Source organism: Saccopteryx leptura, chromosome 13 (assembly GCF_036850995.1).
Source record: "Saccopteryx leptura isolate mSacLep1 chromosome 13, mSacLep1_pri_phased_curated, whole genome shotgun sequence".
Lineage (NCBI taxonomy): Eukaryota > Metazoa > Chordata > Mammalia > Chiroptera > Emballonuridae > Saccopteryx > Saccopteryx leptura.
In genome coordinates, this window is record NC_089515.1 from 5,507,381 (window position 1) to 5,529,654 (window position 22,274).

General features: G+C 52.2%; 1 protein-coding gene across 1 annotated transcript in view; it reads left to right on the forward strand.

Annotated features, from left to right (window-relative positions):
* The window catches only part of C13H10orf90 (chromosome 13 C10orf90 homolog), a 174,478-nt gene extending 160,709 nt beyond the window's left edge, over window positions 1-13,769 (forward strand). Inside the window, exons 7-9 of the mRNA XM_066354881.1 lie at window positions 9,030-9,093; window positions 12,651-12,750; window positions 12,844-13,769. Of these exons, the coding sequence (XP_066210978.1) occupies window positions 9,030-9,093; window positions 12,651-12,750; window positions 12,844-12,882 (203 nt within the window). The 3' untranslated portion in view covers window positions 12,883-13,769. The remainder of the gene's footprint in view (window positions 1-9,029; window positions 9,094-12,650; window positions 12,751-12,843) is intronic.
* The last annotated feature ends 8,505 nt before the right edge of the window (window positions 13,770-22,274 follow it).

Below are 22,274 nucleotides of genomic sequence, written 5' to 3' on the forward strand. Positions count from 1 at the left end.
TTATTTTGTATTTTTCTGAAGCTGGAAACAGGGAGAGACAGACAGACTCCTGCATGCGCCTGACCGGGATCTACCTGGCACGCCCAACAGGGGGCGATGCTCTGCCCACCAGGGGGCGATGCTCTGCCCCTCCGGGGCGTTGCTCTGTTGCAACCAGAGCCACTCTAGCGCCTGGGGCAGAGGCCAAGGAGCCATCCCCAGCGCCCGGGCCATCTTTGCTCCAATGGAGCCTTGCTGCGGGAGGGAAAGAGAGAGACAGAGAGGGGGAGGGGTGGAGAAGCAGATGGGCGCCTCTCCTGTGTGCCCTGGCCGGGAATCAAACCCGGGACTTCTGCACGCCAGGTCGACGCTCTACCACTGAGCCAACCGGCCAGGGCCTTCATGGACAGGTTCTTTCCAATTAAATTCACCTAAGGTGAACGCAGAGAGTTGCAGAATAGTAAGGGGAAAAACCTGACTTTCTCAAAGATTCTTTTCCCTCGTTGCCTCGGTTTGCCTTCCTGAGTGGTTTCCCTCTGCTCCTGGGGCGCACTTTCGGTGTAAACCTGGCGGTGACACTAAGGGGGTGAACTGATTTGGCAGCGAACGAACGAACAAGAGTGACAGTTTACTCAGCATCTGCAGATCGCCGTTATTTTGTGCTTCTTAAATAAGCAAAACAAAACAAAACAAAAAGCTGCAGAACCCTGGCACTGGACCGAGCAGCACCGCTCCAAGTCCTAGTCCGTCTTTCAGACTCTGGTTGGACGTTGCTGTTGGATGGTGAAGGGCGTGGTTTGAGCCGTGGTTATTCAAGTCCCTTTAAATGAGTAAATTGAATCTGCCATTTAAGACACATCTGCACGCTCTTGAGATAATGTGCAGAAGGCACAGATTAGATTTTCTTCATATATATATATTTCCTATAGCCACAAATGTCTCTGAAAACTGAGGACTAATGTGAGCACTTAGTCTGTGGTTGTCACTTTTCTCCTCAGTGTCCTCCAGCCTAGAACTGTCTGAAATGCATGGCTGAGAATGGCCTATCCCATCAGATTCGTTTGAGAAGTCTTTTTTTTTTAAATTAATTTTACTAGGGTGACATCAATAAATCAGGGTACATATGTTTAAAGATACATGTCCAGGTTATCTTGTCAATCAATTATGTTGCATACCCATCACCCAAAGTCAGATTGTCCTCCGTCACCTTCTATCTAGTTTTCTTTGTGCCCCTCCCCTTCCCCCTTTTCCTCTCCCTCCTCCCCCCTCCCGTAACCACCACACTCTTATCAATGTCTCTTAGCCTCGTTTTTATGTCCCATCTACATATGGAATAATACAGTTCTTGGTTTTTTCTGATTTACTTATTTCACTTCGTATAATGTTATCAAGATCCCACCATTTTGTTGTAAATGATCTGATGTCATCATTTCTTATGGCTGAGTAGTATTCCATAGTGTATATGTGCCACATCTTCTTTATCCAGTCTTCTACTGAGGGGCTTTTTGGTTGTTTCCATGTCCAACAAACAAACAAACAATCCAATAAAAAAATGGGAAGAGGACATGAACAGACACTTCTCTCAGAAAGAAATACAAATGGCCAACAGATATATGAAAAGATGTTCATCTTCATTAGTTATTAGAGAAATGCAAATCAAAACTGCAATGAGATACCACCTCACACCTGTTAGATTAGCTATTATTAACAAGACAGGTAATAGCAAATGTTGGAGAGGCTGTGGAGAAAAAGGAACCCTCATTCACTGTTGGCGGAAATGTAAAGTAGTACAACCATTATGGAAGAAAGTATGGTGGTTCCTCAAAAAACTGAAAATAGAACTACCTTATGACCCAGCAGTCCCTCTACTGGGTATATACCCCCAAAACTCAGAAACATTGATACGCAAAGACACATGCAGCCCCATGTTCATTGAGAAGTCTTTTGCTTGCTGCCTTGCCTAGGAGGTTTGCAACGGCTAATGTATGTTAAAGGCGCTGATAGTCCTGCACCTGCAGGCTGCTTGCATTTGTTTAACCTTATTTACTTACTTACTTATTTCTTTTGAGCTGGGAGTGCTTTTATCTAATTCCCGAGAGCCCACTTTGGAAACGTTGCTCGAGAATCTTTGCTTGTAGGAATACCTACCCACGCCTGGTTAAAGAAACCTCCACTGGAGTTCCATTCCGCCACTGCTCACAGAAATCTGGGGCGGCAGGAGGGAGGACTTACTCTCCTGACCCGCTGCCCCTTGGTCTAGCCATGCCAGGAAGGGAGGCCTGAGGGCCCTGGGCACCTCTGGGCAGGGGGCATGGTGTTGGTTTCACTGTGTGAACCAAGTCTATAATCATACAGGAGCCCCTGAGGGAATGGGCAGGCCTCTCGGGTGCAAGTAGGATAGAATGGAAGCAGGCATTGCCTGAAGACTCCATTTCTCTCCCAAGATGCTTGTCATACATGTGTTTGAGTTGGGGGTCTGGTTCCTTTAGCTGAAATAGCTGAAGCCGCTGTAATCCTGAACCTTATCTGCCCACGTTCTAGGAGGAGCCCATGCTGGAGGAGAGCAGAGAAAGGCCACGTGGAGGAGAGGAGAGGCAGCCAAGATGGCGGAATGCTGAAGGAGAAGCCAGTTTGTGCAGAGTTTGTGCAGAGAAGGAGATGGGAAACAGAGGTGAATAAGGCTGGTGAGCTACAAACCTTTGATTCTAGAAAACTCGAATTAGTCAGTGGCTTTTGGAGCCCTGAATAGAAAGGGAAGTGTCTTCCCACTGTGTATATTGCTTGCCCGCAGGGTGCAAGCTAGGATTAAAGCTGATGGCCCACCAGTTCTTGGCTCCATTGTTTCATTACCTTCTGTTCGAATCTAATGTGAACCTGCATGGGCCAGGCAGCTGTGATGGTGGCCATGGCTACTGGATTTAAAATCTGTTAAGGCAGGAGCCGGATAATTAACAAAGCAGCTACAAAGTATCAGACAAGAGCGCTGTGCACTGAGGACAGTGGAACACTTAGCCCAGCCCTATAGTAAAGGAAGCCTGAAGCGGTCAGGAAGGCCCCTGGGGGGAGGCACTTAAACCACAGGGGAATGACCACAAGGACCAGCTGAGGAAGGATCTGGGAGGAGGCTTCCCCCTGGGCCACCCTTCCTCCTAGCCCTCCTCCTGCCAACCCTTGGGGACACCTCTTTCTTGTTCAAAATTCAGCTCAGCTATGTCCTGACCCTTCCCAGGCGGACTGACCACTCACCCTCTGGCTGTGCAGACGTTGGTCCTGGCACCCAAAGGCCTTGCTTACCTGGCTCTCACCTGGGCTCTGAGCCCTTAGTCTTAGTTACCTTCCTGTCCCCGCGGCGGGGCACCAAAGAGATAACAGTCTTAACAGTGATCAGAATGAACGTCACTCACGCCCCGAGCCTGGGGGTCACCTTGACTCTGCCCCCATCCCCGTGACGCGCTTCGCACAGGTCGCGCGCAGAAGCGTGCGTGAACCGCTGTCCTCACAGAGGACTCAGCTCCTGCACAGAGGTCCGTCCTCAACTTCAGAGCAGCATCACCATCCTAGGGCCTCCATGAAAAGGGGGGGGGGGAGCGGAGGAGAGAAAAGCCAGGAGACCCGGGGAGCTAAAAGGCGAATTTGAAAAGGACTTGTCCCTCTGGGACAGGGGGTGGCTGGGGCGTGAGTGACGTTCATTCTGATCACTGTTAAGACTTTTATCTCTTTGGTGCCCCGCCGCGGGGACAGGAAGGTAACGAAGACTAAGGGCTCAGAGCCCAGGTGAGAGCCAGGTAAGCAAGGCCTTTGGGTGCCAGGACCAACGTCTGCACAGCCAGAGGGTGAGTGGTCAGTCCGCCTGGGAAGGGTCAGGACATAGCTGAGCTGAATTTTGAACAAGAAAGAGGTGTCCCCAAGGGTTGGCAGGAGGAGGGCTAGGAGGAAGGGTGGCCCAGGGGGAAGCCTCCTCCCAGATCCTTCCTCAGCTGGTCCTTGTGGTCATTCCCCTGTGGTTTAAGTGCCTCCCCCCAGGGGCCTTCCTGACCGCTTCAGGCTTCCTTTACTATAGGGCTGGGCTAAGTGTTCCACTGTCCTCAGTGCACAGCGCTCTTGTCTGATACTTTGTAGCTGCTTTGTTAATTATCCGGCTCCTGCCTTAACAGATTTTAAATCCAGTAGCCATGGCCACCATCACAGCTGCCTGGCCCATGCAGGTTCACATTAGATTCGAACAGAAGGTAATGAAACAATGGAGCCAAGAACTGGTGGGCCATCAGCTTTAATCCTAGCTTGCACCCTGCGGGCAAGCAATATACACAGTGGGAAGACACTTCCCTTTCTATTCAGGGCTCCAAAAGCCACTGACTAATTCGAGTTTTCTAGAATCAAAGGTTTGTAGCTCACCAGCCTTATTCACCTCTGTTTCCCATCTCCTTCTCTCTGCACAAACTCTGCACAAACTGGCTTCTCCTTCAGCACTCCGCCATCTTGGCTGCCTCTCCTCTCCTCCACGTGGCCTTTCTCTGCTCTCCTCCAGCATGGGCTCCTCCTAGAACGTAATTCCTCTTCCCCCGGAACAACGTGATCTCTCTTCCTTTTAAAACCTTTTGGTGCGAAAGCCCTCCTTCAACACATATTAACATAATCACACCCATCCTAAGCAGGAAGGGCAACTAATATTATCACCTGGGCGATGGGCTTCCACATGGGCAGCGCCATCTTTAACAAAGTGAGCATAATATATTTTATCTGCCCAACAATTCACCCCTATGCTCACTTTACTACCCACAGTCTACACCACTGGCATCCCTGTGCAAGGAAATTAGGCATATTACACAAATTACAACAACATGACAAATTATACAGTTTCAACAATTACAAAGGTACATTTCACCAGTCTCTGAGCACTTTGCAAAAATGCAAAATGTCCTTGGCCTTATTTCTAGCCATGGGAAAAGCTTCCCGGGGCAGGGGAGTGCTTCCAGCCAAGCCGCCCCCCACCCCCATCAGGGTATTTCACATTGTCCAAAATCCGTAAGTCCATCCAACAAAGGAGCCAATGCCCACTCCGGCCATAGTCCAGGAAATCAGTCCACGCACATGGAGCCTCAGTCACCCCCCTCATCCCTGCCATCCTGGCAGGTCTTACACTGTCTCAAAGAGGAGCACGTGGCAATGGCAGTCAGCATTTCCATCTCTGCTCTGGAGAGCATGATGGCATTCACCCTATGTCCCCAAATCGCAGACCTACCAGGGACATAGCAGGTACTCCTTGCTGCTGGGCTCTTATCTTCTGGAGACTGCAGATTGCAACTCCAGCCTGATTCTCCTCATCCTCCAAAGAGGAACTGAAAACACCAGCTCCCGTTACCAGGCTTGAGCCCTGGCTGCCGCCACCTTCTGCTCCGCAGACCTTGCAGCCCCAGCCGCAGCCCCAGCCCCGGCCTCCTGCCGCTGCTGGCTCCCCACAACATCCAGGGCAACCTGTGATTTTTTTCTCCAGCAGCTGCTCCATTTCCAGGCGAATCTCGCAAACCTGGTCGGCCTCCTCCTCCAGCGCTTCCTCCAGCTCCAGGGTCAGCATCTGTTTCTCCCACATTTGCTCCAGCTCCTTCCACTGCTCGGTTTGCAGGTCCCAGGCAGCCTCTTCCACAGAGCTCTCATTTCCTCACACATGGCTGTAAACGTCAGCCAGCCTATGGTCCCCAAAAGGAGAGCCATAGGGAACCATAACAGCAGCCAGTCCTCTACTCCACCACTCAAAGGTCGTGGTGGCTTCATACTGATCTGTATCAAATCCTGTCACAGACTATGCTAAATGTAAAGCCAGTAGCCATGACCACCATCACAGCCACCTGGCCCATGCAGGTTCACATTTGATTTGGACAGATGGTAATGAAACAATGGAGCCAAGAACTGGTGGGCCATCAGCTTTAAGCCTAGCTTGCACCCGGCGGGCAAGAAATACACACAGTGGGAAAACACTTCCCTCTCCATTCAGGGCTCCCAAAACCACTGATTTATCCGAGTTTCCTAGAATCAAAGGTTTGTAGCTCACCAGCCTTATTCACCTCTGTTCCCCATCTCCTTCTCTCTGCACAAACTGGCTTCTCTTTCAGCACAATGCCATCTTGGCTGCCTCTCCTCTCCTCCACGTGGCCTTTCTCTGCTCTCCTTTCTGCTCTTTCCTCCTAGAACGTAATCACTCTTCCCCCAGGAACAACGTGATCTTTCTTCCTTTTAAAATCTTTCGGCATGAAAGCCCTCCCCCAACACATATTAACATAATCACTCCTATCCCAAGCAGGAAGGGCAACTAATATTATCACCTGGGCGATGGGCTTCCACGTGGGCAGCACCATCTTTAACAAAGTGAGCATAATATATTTTATCTGCCCAACACAGATGAAGTCTCCTGGTGGCAGGATGGTATCTGTGTTTTTTCTTTTGTGTGCTTCTCCTGGGGACAGAGACCTTGCTCATCACAGAGAGGAGGAAGGAGAAAGCGGAATGAGAGAAATGAATCTTGGTTTGGTCCTTTGTCGGGGATCCCCAAATACGGATTCTGCAGCCGTGAGTGGCTGGCCATGTTGGGAGGTTAAGGGCATGTGTGGACGAGGCTGGACTGATTTGAGCTGAAACCCAGCACTGCCATCCCCCCCACCCCCCACCGTGTGAACCCCAGCAGGAAACACTTGGCCCTTTGAACTTCCATTTCCTCCACCCTGAAATAGAGTAAAGCGGGAGCATGTCCCCGGGTTGGGGATGAAGGTCAGCTGAGGTCCAATATGAGTTATTACCTCACGGCTACTACAGAGAGGAACGCTGGCCCCTCCCTCTGCCTCGCCATGTCCCCTCCCAAAGCGCTCTCGGGAGGTGGGGAGCCCTGAGGAACACACTTGTTTGATTTCACACAACTTCCCCCTTTTCCCTCTCTCTTTTCTCTGGCCAGCAAGACCCCCGCTATTTGTTAGACGGGCTTGGTGCTGTTAGGAGAATCCAAGGTCAACAACGGCCAGTGTGTAGATGCTTACCCGAGGTGTGGGGTGGCCCCCCCGCTGAGGAAGCCCTCTTTTAGATACAGACCTGCTGGGTTTACACCTAACAGGCTGCGGAGGGGAGGGGGGGGGGAGCTCAGATTTTAAACTTCCACTCGGTCACAGAGGCAGAGAGGGCTCAGAAAGCAAGGCGGTGGCGGGAATGCTGAAGGGGTCACGCTTGCTTTGGTTTCCTCTTGGCAGTAAAACCGAAGCTTCATTGGGGTTTCAGGTGCCCTGAAGGAAAAAAAACAAGCTAAAAAATAAAATTACCCGCCAAACTAACTTCAAAGAGTAGACTGCACATACAGTTGACTCGAGAGTATCAAAGTATCACGCATGCCCTGTTGTGACATTTTTGTTCCCTTGGGGGCACCATCCGTCTGTCCGTCTGGCCTCACCCTAAGCTTGAGAGGCCCCTGAGTGAGGAAGGCCAGTCCAGACCTGAGTCTGCACCTTGCAGGGTGTTCTTTCTCCCTGCCTGGGGTGGGACTCTTAAGCTTCACGGATTTGCTTGCCCAAGACCCTGACTGCCTTAAGGTGACATTCACGTCTTAGGGAGTGTCACTGGGGTTTTCCTGAGGCCCTGTGGGGCCTGGCCTGGCCCGTCTGTCTAGAGCGACAGCTGAGGGGGGACCTTCGGAAGGGTGCGTCTCAGCAGGACGCAGTCTTGTGCTGATTCTGACTGACCCTTGCTCTCGTGGCCCCGATGCCCTTCAAACACTGGGGACGTTTTCCCTTCGCTGGCAAAGTCCTTCTGATCCTTTCTGCTCTTGTTTCTCCTTTGAACCCTGTCCTTGAGCTCAGAACGGTGCCACGCTCTGTCTTTGTGCTGAAATAACTGCGGAGAATACAAGCTCAGCCACGGCTGTTTCCTCATCGTGTCTCAGCAGCTGTGGGACACGTCCCCTTCGGAAGGGAAGGGCATTCTCCGCGTCCCTGTCTCTAGTCCACCGTCTCGCACATTCCTGGAAAAGTCTGCATGGTCTCACTCCCGCCCGAGAAGTCTTCAGTAGCCCCACTGGGGTGCTTAGTGATGGGGACCCGCCCATGTGGGGACAATGAGTAGAAACTCAGCGGGGTCCTCGCTGGGGATCCCAGGGAGCCCACTTGGACTCTGGGATACCTGCCGAGCAAGGATGCCGAGCTGCCCGCCCGCTGGTGCTCTGGGTGTGCCCGACACTGAGACCGCTGCTCGGAGACGCCGCACGCAGTGGGCACCCAGGAGCAGGTTTGCACGCCAGGCTCTGGGCTGATTCATTGGGCTGAGAGCCTCACGGGAACTTCGGAGTTCCTACAGGAGGGTGTGCACCATTTTCCCCCCCGAAAACACATGCCATTATAAACATGCCACCTGTAAGCATCAGGGGGATTAGAAGCATATATTAACGTCGGAACACAGTCCAGACTCCCGGTGGTTTCTGGCCACTGTGCAGTCTTGCTTAGTCACAGGACACCAGACAGGTGTTGCTATCGTGGTGGTGTCTGTCACATTGTCAGACATCGGAAAGGGGTGATCCTTCCATTAGAATGGATGCGATGGTGAGTGTTCCTGATAGAGGGCTAGGGTTATAACAGCTGATCTTTAAAATGCTCTGGCTGGGAGGTTTCCTTGTCCTCAGAGGCACCAAAACCCGGTGTGCAGAGGTTTTTGTGGGTAGAATGACCACACACTCAGGACCCTGCACACAGGGGGACACAAAGGCACATTTCAGATCCCCTGGCATGCCCTTCTCCCCCGCGCAAACTACGGTGCTCTGTTTCTACAGGAAGCACACAAAGGGGTCACTGTCCATAAAGTGTATCAGACGCTGACCTTGTGCCCCGTCCCCGTGGCCAAGACCAGCCTCTTGGTTGTCAGTTATGGCGGTGCGTGTCTGCGCTGTCCTGCAGCACTTGCGACAGGCAGGGGCTTGGAGGAAGGGCCAGGCACGGAGTGTGTGCTGAGTCCGCTGTAATGTTTCTCCAGCCATGTGCGAACACCCATACCCCCATTAATCCTCTCCCCATCTTTTTCCCCAGATAACTTGTTCAAGCCCAAAGAGCGGTACATTCCGGAGAAGGAGATGCATATGCGGTCTAGAAGGTACCTGGTGATTTTGGGGGTGGGGTGGGGCTGGGAGGGTCGGGGAGGCATCACGGGTCCCCGCGCTGTCCTGCGGGGACCAGTTTCTAGGTCTGGGTCTAAGGTCTGAGGTCTTGTTGGCTGTGACTTCGGAAAGCCAGCTCCAAGCAGCGCGGCTGTGAAGTTGCACCCCTGCGTGTTAATGCCGTTCTTGGAAGGTCCTCAGGAAAGCGGTGGGTCTTGGACACTGAGCCCATCCAGTCATTGGTCTCTCAAAGATGTCCAGGCTCGTAGCAGGGACACCGTCGCCCGTTCTTAGCGCGGCTCTGCACAGGCGCTGTGTGTTACCGGGCCCGACGGGGGTGGTTTCAGGAGGAGAGAAGCCGCTTCTCCTGGGGGCCCTGAGGGCAGCAGGGCCTGCGCAGAGGAGCCCGAACGGGACGGCCAATGGCACGTGGGCGCCAGCGAAGGTGCCGAACGCCACGGCCTTCCTGGCACCCCCCGCCCCGGCCGGCTGGGCGGCCCGCTGCCAGCGCGCCCTCCCTGTTCTGCTCCGCTCCTGCTCTTCCGATGCCCACAGATGCTCGCCGAGCCCGACGCGCACAAGGCCGCCGTTCTTCCGAGGACCTGGCCTCCCGGTCGGAATGTGGTAGCTCTGGCGATGTTGGCCAAGTTCACGCAAGCAAGAGTGGCATTCCTGTATAATAAAGGACCTAGCGCTGGGAAGCATTATAATAATGAAGCAAACTAGTGTACTCAGAGCGGCCACAGAGAGGGAAGAGGGTGCCGCTCCCTGCTTCGGGCACCGAGTCTTGGCTTTTACCGCGATTCTGTTTTCCGTGATAACGAGCCAACTTGGATCATCAGGAGGAAACCTCTTTGTAAAAAAACAAACAAACAAACAAAAAACCTGTGTCAGCGAGGAGAAAGGAAGACCATCCCATTAACGACCTGATTCATGGCGCTCTACGCAGGGGCTTTTAAAGGGCCGCTGGGTTTTGAGACTCGCTCTTTCAGAAGTGCGAACTTGTGTCTGCCTCATGCCAAAAACATTCCCTTTCAATTTAGGGGGGAAATTCAGCCAAATCCTTGCCTCTCAGTCCCCAAACCCAAAGCTGCTATTCTGGGGCCTTCCAACTAAAACAGTAGATTTCAAAATGACTTGTGTGGACGAGAGCGTGTCGCCCCATCATCTTACCGACGTGGGAACCGAGGCTCGGACGGACAGGGCCAACGAGCGAGGCGACGGCCCCCAAGTCCCCGGCTGCCCCAGCCAGAGGGGGTGGCCTCTCTCCGGTGGAGTCAGGACCCGGCTCACTCTGCTCTGTGGGCTGTGCCCTGGGGGGGCTCTGGCCCCAGCTGGCTTGGAGACCTCCGTCACCACAGGAGCACACTGAAGCTTTCTTCTCCTTGGCGTTCTTTGTTATTCGTTATGTTGCTGAATTACATGGCCATTTAAAAAGTTCAAATAATGGGGATGATGCTCAAGTCCCTCATGACCAACCAACCCCCTCTTATCCTGCTCCCCAACCCTGGTCCCCAGCCTCCTGGGTACCCTTCCAGGCCTTTCTCTGCCTGAAAATAAACTTTTATTCTGTACACCTGCAGCGATCTAACTTTTAACCACCCGTGGGGCCATGCTGTAGCTGATCTTTCTGTCACTTGCTTTGTTTTCACATTATAATACATCTGCAGGGTCGTCCTTGTGTCAGGAGATGTGGCTGTGGATGATGTCCTCATGGGTTTTAACTCTCTGCAGAGCGGTCTATTCTGTGGGTGTGCCCTAATTCATTTAGGAAGTTCTCTTAAGGACATACTGCATCAGAAGCCCCAGGGGTGAAGTGAACAAATTTTCACCTTGAACTCCCCACCTGATTCGAGATGGTCGCTATCAGGGGGATGAGTCTCTATGGATATGCAGGGATTTCCACCATGGGGCTTTGCAACCCTCAGCTTTCCCACAATCCCATGTAGGCCTTTGTAGAAAGCTCCTGGAAGTGGGTCCTGGCCAGCTGGCTCAGTGGTAGAGCGTCAGTCCCAGGTTCAATTCCCAGCCAGAGCACACAGGAGAAGCACCCATCTGCTTCTCCACCCCTCCCCCTCTCCTTTCTATCTCTCTCTTCCCCTCCTGCAGCCAAGGCTCCATTGGAGCAAAGTTGGCCCGGGTACTGAGGATGGCTCCATGGCCTCCACCTCAGGTGCTAGAATGGCTCCAGTTGCAATAGAGCAACGCCCCAGATGGGCAGAGCATCGCTCCCTGGTGGGCATGCCGGGTGGGTCCCGGTTGGGCGCATGCGGGAGTCTGTCTCTTTACCTCCCTGCCTCTCACTTCAGAAAAATACAAAAAAAAAAAAAAAAAAAGCTCCTGGAAGCAGCCACAGGTGTTCATTGATTCACTCACCCCATGGCGATGCCCACAGTGTGAGCCCAGTCCTGTGCTTAGCACAGGCATGTCCAGGCCACTTTGTGCACCATGGTTGTGGGGCACAGTGCTGTGTAAGGTCAAACAGACTGATGTTCGAATCCCAGCTGAGGGCCTTTCCGTAAGCCTCCTGCCCCCCTGCAGGGACCCAGGTTCCCCTCCTGTAACAGCAGGACACCGTGCCTCTGCCCGCTGCTATAAGGGTTCAGTGAGAAGAGTCATGTTGGTGATTAGCCTAGTGCCCAATAACCAAGAAACAGTCACCTGCGGGTCCTGTCGGTCCCAGTTGTTTTTCTGCTTTGTCATTCTTCTGTGAACCCTAGACTCTGTTCAACCAACTTTGTCTGGCTTTCAAAGATGACGGGGGGGAAAATGGAAAAGGGGTGATTTAGGCACACGCCAGGTGTGTAGCAATGCCAAAGCCCCGGCTACTGCGACCTCGTCCGCCTCGTCCTTGGAGTCTAGCGGAAGATGGAATGGCTGTGCCAGGAGGGAGGGAAGAAGTGTCCCTTGGGCCCTGCTTGTCACTTGGGAGCTCCTAATTTTGCACCAGGATGAGAACATCGTCCTCGTATCGCTGGTGCGTGTTTGGAAACAGTGGTGGAGTAGGGCCAGCTCGGGAGGAGGCAGACACACGCACGCTCCCGTGTTTGTGGGTGTTAGCCCCAACAGTCACTCCTGCTGCTTCCGCTGCACGCTGCTCCATTCCCGGGTCCCAGGAAGGCAAAGGTTGAGGGGCATCAAGGCGTCTGGGGGCCCCACCCAAGTTTGCACTGAGGGTGGGCAAAGTGCCACTGGTTTGGCATCTCTGGTTTTCAGAAGGAAGCTGTTAGTTATCCCGGAGAGCGGAGAGCCAAGACAGGCGACCACCAAAGGCGGGCACGGCTTCTCCCAGCTCTGCCCTGGGCCTGGAACTCTGCGTGTTGCGCTGGCCCTGCCTCCCCAACCCTGTTCTGGGAACTGTCAGGGGAGCGCCCGGGTCTCTGTGCCTCCCCCACACCCCCAACTCGGGAAGGCTCGTCCATCCGTCTGTCCGTAGGCAGCGGTGTCTCCCTTGGAAATGGAGGCGCCTGCCGACAGGTTTGGGCACGGGTGCGGGCCCGCCCCGGTGTGCCTGTCCCGCTGCCACTGGTAACGTCTTCTGTGTCCTTTTCAGAATCTATAACAACTTGCCAGAAGTCAAGAAGAAAAAAGAAGAACAGAAGAAAAGGGTGATCTTACAGAGCAACAGACTCCGCGCAGAAGTCTTCAAAAAGGTAATGGGCCTGGGCCACCGGCCGGTGTGGGGCGCGTGCACGCTGCCCAAATGAGGACCCCGAACCTGACGTCTTTGTCTCCTGCTTCCCCAGCAATTACTGGACCAGCTTCTTCAGAGGAACGCCGTCTGACCCCAGGTGGCCCTGCTGGCTGCTGCCTGGACCTCGGGCGGCTTTGCACGCTGGATAAACCATTAAACTTAGCATGATCTTCATGACGGCAAACACTTATTTTTACCTTTCTCTTTTCTTTTTTCTTTTTTTATTCCCATAAAGGAAAATCTAGCTTCCTGAAGTGCTGATCCAAACCAAGCAGAAACAAGGATGCTTCAGGAAGTAGCTCGCAGACTGGGCGGTGGGGGGGGGGGGTGAGCAAGTCACAGACCCTCCGCCCCCACCAGATCCCTTCCCTTCTTCTGAACGTTCCCTTCGACTTCTGCCCCCCCCCCCACCACCCTGGCAGAAAGGCCTTACATGTTCCTCCCCTGGGGGTTACTTTATTTTATATTTTATTTTTTCATCTTCAAATGTCTTGGACCCAAATCCATCGCTTTTTAAATACCAATCCCAGCTCCTGCCGGTTCTGACAAGTCCGAGCTGGGGGTCGTCATCACACCATACGTCTAAAATCTCTCTGGACACGTGCACCGTGTTGTACTGGAAGCTGACTCTGGTCCTACACGGGGCTGTGCCAGGGGGTTGGGTGCAGGTGGCCGGCGTCCTGTGACCTGGGGCACCCGCCCTTTCTCCGGGTAGCGAGCATCTGCGTCCGCGGACGTCGTCAAGGCAGAGTCAGCGAACAATAAATGTAGGTGCCCTCAGTGTTCTGTGCAAGCCCCTCCCTGGTGCCCCCAAAGAGGGGCTGCATTGCTCGCAATGGCCCCCCAGCACCAAGGCTGCCTGCCGTGTGTTCTTCCAGTGTTAAAGGTGTCTGGTTTTTATAAACGTGTGTTTGGGGAGTGAAGAACCAACTAGTTTTTATCAAAAATGGAAATAAAGGCAATTATTACAAAAACTCAGTCTTTCCCTGTTGCGCGTTTTGTGTTATGAACTGAGCGGCTCTGAGACATGCCGACCAGGTCCAGCGGGGAGCCTCCTACCCCACCCGGCTTGGGCTTCCGCCATCCCAGGGAGAAGGCTGTCTCCCAGAGAGCAGACAAACTGGAGGGAACAGGGCTCAGGATCCTGGAGCCCCCACACCTCACGAGGAGTCTCCCCTGGGAAGAGAAGGAAGTTTGGGGGGTTAGCAGGTGACACCCCTGTCTTTGTCCCTCCGCTCACCGCTGCATGCACACCCCCTTTTCTGGGAAACCTTTTGTTTATGTGTCTGCTGGGCGGGACTGTTTAAAAACCCAGCCTCTGGGTCCTCTCCTGACACCTTCCCCTTTCCACCCTGCCCCCCACCCCCCGTGGGTGGGCTCTTTGGGCCCATTGCATCAGAACCTGACCTGTCCTTTCCCCTCCCCCCCCTGGCCAAGGGGATCTAGCCACGTGATGAGGGACTGAGTCTGCATCACCGCTTGGCTACTCAGCTCCCTGGTCTGCGCCCTTAGAATTTAATCAGGAGCAAGAAACAGCCCAGAAACTTGAACCAGGAAGCTTACCATGTAGCATTATCAACCAGGACGGAGGATCGCAGGGACGGCGGATTGGCCAGTGAGAAGGAAAGAGAATTGGAAAGAATGCAGGTGGAAAGAGCAGCTAGAAGAAGCAGCGTGACCCCCAGAAAACACGCCCTCTCCCCGCACCCCCCCCCCCCCCCCGCCTCTGGGCTGAGACGGAGAGGACACAGTTGCGGTTGAGCAGGGGACAGAGAAGTTTCCCTGCTGCCAGGCTGATGGGACTTGTGAAAAGGCACCTCCGTGATCTGCCAGAAGTCAGTACTCTGGGAAGGGCAAGGGGCTGGCTGGCCAGAGGCTCTGCCGCTGTGCCGGCTGCAGGACAGGCTGCGGGAAGCAGGTGGCCAGGGACACCCAGGGAGCCGCTCCAGGAAGCCACAGCTTCTCCTGCCATCTCTCGGCTGCTCCCTCCACGAACAGAGCTGAGCATCCGCCGCACGCAGCAGGTGACAGGAAACCTTTCAGAGCTCCCGGGGCCATTTTCGCAGAGCAGGCAAAAAGGGTGACTTTTGGAGGTGGCGAGAGATGAGCCAACCGAGGGCAGGCACTGCAGGTTTCCTCAGCAGCCTGGTCCTCCTTCATCGGCTGTGTCGGGCTGGAGGGCTCTGTGTGGGTTGGGTGCCTAGAACCCCCGGTCCAAAGCAGGCCCGTTACGAGGAGCATTTCCTCCACACGTGGAGACGCGGGAGGGGGGATGTCCCAGAAGCCCCGAGTGGCCATGCTTCCTTCATTCTCTGGACTCGTCAGCCTGGCACCCTGGAATTCCGGGGATGTTGCTGCAGCAAAAATGGGTCCTAGAAACTTTCGTTTTCTCTCCAGCTCCTCTGACTTTCATCTAGAGCAGGGGTCTCAAACTCAACTCAGCATGTGGGCCGCAGAGCAAGATCACAGCCGTTCGGCGGGCCGCACTAGGTCTACAAAAGGCAACTGTTACGCAACACTTTTCTCACTGCAGTTGAAAACAAAAAAAATCAGTACATCAAGCACAATCGTACATGCAGTTTACTCAGTGTCACAAAACGACCAGAAACTGTAGTTCGCATCACAACTGCTGTTAACTAAGCTAATATCTAGCTAGGATGCTAGAGAAATGAAAAATACAAGTAGGCCCCTAGGCTTATTTAATTTTATCCAAAATATTTTGAACTTCATGGATTAGTCTGCGGGCCGCACAAAATTGTTCGGCGGGCCGCATGCGGCCCGCGGGCCGCGAGTTTGAGACCCCTGGTCTAGAGCCTCCACAGCACGGCTAAGCTCCCCCTTGAGGCGAAGCCTGGCTTTCTGGAACTTAGCGGGCCTCTTCCAGGGTGTCACGCTGAATTTCTACTGACATGCTGTCATATCTTATCAAAAAGCATTTCAAACCAAATCGATACCAGTTCAGGAAAGTTTTTCCTTAAAGATCCTGCCATGCTTTTTGTAGGTTTGCTTTGCTCTAAATATTTTTTCAGGGGGTTTCAAAAGCTTCTCCTAAACTCAGTCATTGAAATTCAGGGCCCAAGCACTTCTAGACGGTTCTGTGACCGTTTCCAAGAATTGGACTTCAGATAGCTAGCATCCAGACATCTCAGAAAAAGTGAATGGAACCAACTTGCCCGGGAAGAGCTCACCCCGTTTGCAAACCTGATTCCAAGTCCTAAAATTTAAGAATAAATAAATGTCAACTTGAGATAAAATGCTACTGAATAATGTATCTCTGTATTTTCTTTATTTATTTTTTGCTTTTTAAAAATTCCATCCATCCCCCTCCTCCCTTCCCCGCTCTTCCCCTCCGGCACCATCAGCTTGTTCTCTGTATATATGGATTCATTTCTGTTTGCTTTATTTGTCTTGTTCTTTAGATTCCATGTATAAGTAGAACCACACGGTATTTTTCTTTCTGTCTGACTTATTTCACTTTAGCAATAACGCGCTCTGTGTCCACCATCCATGTTTTTGCAAATGGCAAGGTTTTGTCCTTTTTTATTGCTGAGTAATATTCCAGTGTGTGTGTGTGTGTGTGTGTGTGTGTGTGTGTGTGTGTGTGTGTGTGTGATCAATTTTATCCACTTCATCTGTGGATGGGCACTTGGCTTGCTTCCTTATCTTGACCATAGATAGGTATGAAACTGGGAGAGTTTTCCTTTTATTTGGTGCAGATTTCACATTTCTATCGTCTTTTGTTGCTTTCCTGTGACTGGTCAAAAGTGCACCATGACTTTACAGACACACTATGTGTGTGTGTGTGTGTGTGTGTGTGTGTGTGTGTGTATGTGTGTGTACACACATATCTCTAAACACATGGATTATTATTAACCCATTAAACATTAACTTCATTTACAAACTCATTATTACAAATATAATCTGTGCAATAGACACGTTGATTTTCTCCAGACACTTGAGTGAGACAACCCACGCTCCCTTTTCACTTCGTGTGGGCAAGAAGAGACAGTTCTACAAAATCAATTAGTTCATGATCTTGCAATCAAGGAGTCAACAGAGAATCGATAACTCCATAAAAAAAAAAAAAAAAAAAAAGCAAGATTTCAAACCGAAGGTTGTTTCCCGAAGCTGAGAGTGCACAGGGCACTGCGGGAGCAATAAGTCTTTAGAAATGCATGAGGTAGGTTTTGTTTTTGTTTCTGTTTTTGTGGGCACTTTCTAAAGTGGGATCTGGAGTCCTGGGGCCATAAGGACACGCAGGACCACAATGGCACTGCTGTCTCTGATCTATGTGCTTGAAGATGTGAAAAGATTTGCATAGCAGCGGACTCAGTGTCCTGGACTTATGGACACGATGTTCCACTTTAACAGAACACACTGGCTGTGCCCCCTGCAGATAACTCTGTAGGAATAAATGGTCAAAGCATCACCATTAGAAGGCACACATCGTACTCCAAATCTCTGAAGACAGAGAAGGAAGACAGTGACTTCCATATCCATTGGTCCTGTTAGGGGGCACGCAGGCTCTGGAGGAAGGTCATCCTCACGGCCTTGTGAGGCAGCCATCCTGGGGCAGGCAGCCCCCACCTATGGTGTGAATTTAATTAGCCAGACCCTCCGAGAGGCACCAGCGTATCATTTAGGTCATTGCTTCTTGAGTTCTCATTTGCAGCCTTGCAAGTAATGTTCAGAAGTTATTAGACCATAAAGAGTTTTCATTACCCTTCAGTCGAGTCAACAGTGAACACTTCCTGATCGAGTGCCTACTTGGGGCGCTGGGCTAGATGCCGCCTGGGCGGGGCAAGCGGGGACGCCGTGCAGAAAACCAGCGACGGGGAGGAAATACACGAATGAATAATGTCTGAGCTCCCAGAAGGCCAGGCCTCTCTAATGAAACACGTCTACCCACGCTGAGCCACAGTGGGAAAACCAGTGATAGACTGGACCATGCAAAATCGGGGAGTGTCAGAGCCACTGTAAACAAAAAGGCCAGCGGCTGAGTGGGACAGCTTTCGCCAACTACAGGGCGAAGGGTCACACCCTTCGTAAGGGCTCCCCATAGGTCAGTGAAGATGAACACTTCAGATGGAAGACGGTCCGAGGATGTGGGCACGCCCTTCACAAGCCTCACTCGCTGAAGGAATACGAGTAAAATAAGGAAACAGTTAAACTTATCAGTTTTTTCTATTTTTTAAGATGCAATAAAATAAAATAAAATGGACTGAACGCAGAGGGCACACTGTGACCTGGAGGGGTAGGTCACCGACTTCCTGTCCCTGCCCAGTTCTGAAACATCTACTCTCTGTTCACCCACCCCATGCCCACCTACTGTTCCTGCCTGCCCTGACTGCGGAGGGCAGCCCCACGGGTGGGCACGGGACAGCAGTGTGGGGTCAGCGGGGACAGCACAGGGAGCCAGAGGCTCCTGGGAGTGCAAGCGGAGGGTCAGAACTCAGAGCCTGGCCAGAGGCCAGCAGCCTGCCAAGGGGCGGGTGGGGCAGGGGTAACGGCCTGGCTTCCCATGGCGAGGGCCCTGAGACCGCCCCGGGCCCCGCGAGCCTCCAGCGGACCCCGCTTCCCCTCCAAGCAGCTCCCAGTCCGTCTGGCTCTGTTTCTGACAACTGACTGAGCAGGTCTGTGCGTTGAGTGGCTGGGCGAACAGCAGAAACTGTCCCGAGGCGGCCTTTCCCCATGAGGGCAGTCATCAAAGACGCGATCAAAGATTTGTGTCCAGGGATGACAACTGAAATGTGACCTTTGGGAGTGAAGACTTGGACGCACCTTGGAAGGTGCAGGAGAAGGAAGCAGTCTGCCTCAGTGGGGAGCGACTCCAAGGTCACGGCCACACAGCTGTGGTAGGTGTGCTGTTGTGAGGACCACTGATGGAGAAGCTCAGAACTGGAACCCCCAATGCGGCAGGACACGGTGAATCACCCAGATCCATCAGTCCTTATGTTGAAACAACACCACATTTGTAGGTAAGTTGTGAGAGCAGTACAAAGGATTGTCACCTACCTTCTCCGGGGCTCCCCAACTGACATCATTGTGCTACAATTGCTTCATTGTTTTCTCTCTACACATACACACCTCATATGTACTACTAAATAATAGAATTTTAGCATGTGTGTGTAGAAAGAGAACTATATAGCTCTATAAAATAAAATGTGTTTTATATACCTAAAATATGTATGTATAATTAATTGGTATATTATATAACTTGTTTATAGTGATCAACTTTATATGATATGTCACCTATGTCCATGTGTAATATTTATATTTTTATATTTTATATGCATGACATGTATGATATATGTATAATATTACACATGTTCTATGGAGCTATATATTGTTTTTTCGGAGCTATTTTATAGAAAGTTGCCGAAACCATGCCCTTCTCCTCCTACTGACCTTAATTTGTCATTTTAATTGTCTCCCCCTTTTTTGTGATTCTACATTTTCCAAATCTGCCCCTTTGATTAGATAAAAATAACTTATGATCTTTTAAGATGCATGCAGCAACTGTTCATCTCTCAGATTTTTAAAGTAATTTTTAAATTACAGGCTAGACAGTAAGTTGAGACAAGTCTTTTGAAATCCATTTAGAAGTACACATTTAAAGTTTAAAATGGACATTTCTTTTGAACCAATAATTTTTCCTCTGGGATTCTATTCTAAGATATTCTCCTAACATTATCAAAGGGCTTTACGTACAAAACTTAGATTGTTCTTTGTAAGAGAAAAAAAAGTAAATAAGCCAAATGTCCATCCTTAGAGAAGTGTTTATGAAAAGTAATATATCCATCTGAAGAAATATTATACATCCATTAACACGGCGTGTAGGAAGAACTGCTCCCGCAGGGAGACACAAGGCAATGTTACAGACCGAGGACTTGGGTGGGTGGGGGGTGTGTATTGGGGGGTCATCCTGGGAAGGCTCCAGTGGAGCCCCTGATAAAAACGGGACACCATCTGGTTGGTGCACCAGGTGCACCTCAGCTGTCAGGAAGAGAGACCAGAGTGAGCCCTCAAGTACCAAACAACACTGGCCAGGGACCCCTCTCACAGGCACAGTGAGCACAGAGGGCCCCCGGAGCAGAGCAGAGCAGAGAGGACTTAACTCTCTCCCCATTCGGTACTCACGGTCATGCCATGGTCAATGGCTGCCTTCCCTCCTAAGCCTACCTGCAGCCTCAGAATGGTTCTAGACACAGCATTCTGGAAGCCACCATGATGTCTGGAAATGCCACTGTGAATAAACCTCTCTGGGAAAAAAAAAAACAAAAAAACAAAAAAAACCCTCTCTGCCCTCCTGAGCCAAGCCTTGGAGGTAAGTGTGCAAGTGGAAGGAGACTCCTGGACCATTAGGACTGGGGGATGGGGTTAGGGTGAATGGTGTAGAGGTGGGCTGGCCGGGACCAGAGCCATCAGCCCGCTGAGAGTGAAGGCCCACCTCCCAAAAGGTCAGTGTTCGGAAACCGTCGTCACTGACCTGAGGCAACAATCTTGACACTGTGTGAATGGTCCTGGGGTCATGTCCGCTTCCCTCGGGCTGTATAGCCTCATCCCTCGCTCCCACAGGTCCTTTTAGGGCTACTTTAATGACCTGACGTCCTCTGCTTTGTGGCGGATGACTGTCTCCCAAAGTCCCAAGCATAGGCCTCTGAGCTGCTCCGTGGAAGTTCAGCTGCATGTGAACATGACCAGACGTAGCAATGACTTTGAAAAGCGGGATGCTCCTCTTTGTCCGGGATCAACATGGGGATGCAGGTTCCAACTCCCAAGCAGACCACAGACAGGGCCAGTGGCCCCCAATGAGCAGAATCCGGCTTGGTGACCCATGTCTGGTGGAGGCCAGTCGGGGACAAGAAGGAATGGGTCATTCTCTACTAGGACTGGTCCAATCTTTAAATATATATATCTAAGATGAGCGTGACCATAACTGCTGCTGAAAGAGACAAGGAAAGTATTAAAAACAGCGATAGTCTCAGTGCCAACTCCTCCATCTCAGCAGGAACGTCCTTGGGGAGGCAACTTGTTTTAAGTTCAGATGAGAAAGAGTTAGAAACTGCATGGGTCTCAGGGATTTGCCGGAAAGCCCTATACGTCTATATCAGGACGGCAGGCCCAGCGGCGGGAGCAGCTGTAAAGGCGAGAGAGAGAGAGACACGCCCCAGGAACCAACCTCCAAGGACAAGCTTAAATTCTAAAATCAGTTTTGTTTATGCCAACTGCAGAAGGTCCGAGCGGTGCAGGAACAACAAAGACTGTCGTTCTGTCGGGGCGAGCAGCTGTGCTTTGATGTTGGAAGGGGGCAGCAGACAGCACGCTCAGGTGGAATTAGGGCCAGATTAGGGGGCAGGCGGGCTTAGGCACGAGGAGGCTGGGAGAAAGCAGGCGATGGATTCAGGCTCTTGTCTGCAGAGGGCGTGGCGTGTGGGCATAGAAAACACACTCAGATAAAGCAAGGGCCGCGGGCAGCTCTGTGTCCCCTGCCAGGCTGGGGAGGGTGCATACCCAGGAAAGGGGGACGCTGCTGTTCAACGTGACCCCTCCCCTCGGGCTGGGAGATGGGAGTGGGACTCGATCCATTACTCCAGGTTTCAAGTCTTCAAACTCTTGTGAGCAGAGAGAGAGCAAGAGAGAGAGAGAGAGGCGTTGATCCCATCTTCTGCTTAGAAGAGAGAAAAAAGGGGTGGGGGGCGCCCAGTGTTGAAGCTCTTGGCAAAGATGGGCTAAAGTTGTTTGGAAGGGAGCCCTCGCCGAGAGAGGGCCCCTGACTCCCACCTGTATCCCCGGGAGAGGAAAATGCAGCCCCCACCCAACCCTCAGCTGCCCACCTAAGCTGCTCCTTGGAAGGCTGAGTTTTTACAGGAAAACCCGAGAAAAAAAGCACTCTGTGGTTCCCAAATATGTAAGGTTGGTCGTCGGACCTGACGAAGTCTGAGTCTGTCCTCTGCCGTCTGCCGTCTGCCGTCTGCCAAGACCTGCTGGGAAGCCGGGAGTAATTAAATGCGTTTATTTCTGTGTCTGTGAATTTCAGGTCTGCGGGCAGGTTGTGGTCAGAAGGTAAGACCAATCTCCCGTCTTTCCAATCGGCTTCCAGGTGACAAGGGTTTGGATGCCTCTGTCACTGGGAGGCGGTTTTTTGGGGTCGCTACATTGTTCTAGGATGACCTGGTTTGCACAGCCGTCTCCTGGGACAGGGAGGGGGCTCTCGTTCTGAGGGAAGCCGTGAGCCAGGTGTCAAGAAGGCACCTCCAGAGGGAGAGAGGGACGAGAGCCAGCTAAGAGGATGACTTTTCTGAGGGTGTTTCCCTCTGAAGCCGCTTCAGGGTGGCGGTGACAGGGTCCTCAGGGGTCTAACCCCAGGCGACCGCCCACCCTTCCAGCTCCTGCCCTACCCGACCTACCCTCCCGCCTAGGACTGCGAGCTGCGGACCCTGGGCTCGTGCCTCCGTCTCTCTGGCCGCACGATTCCTTCTC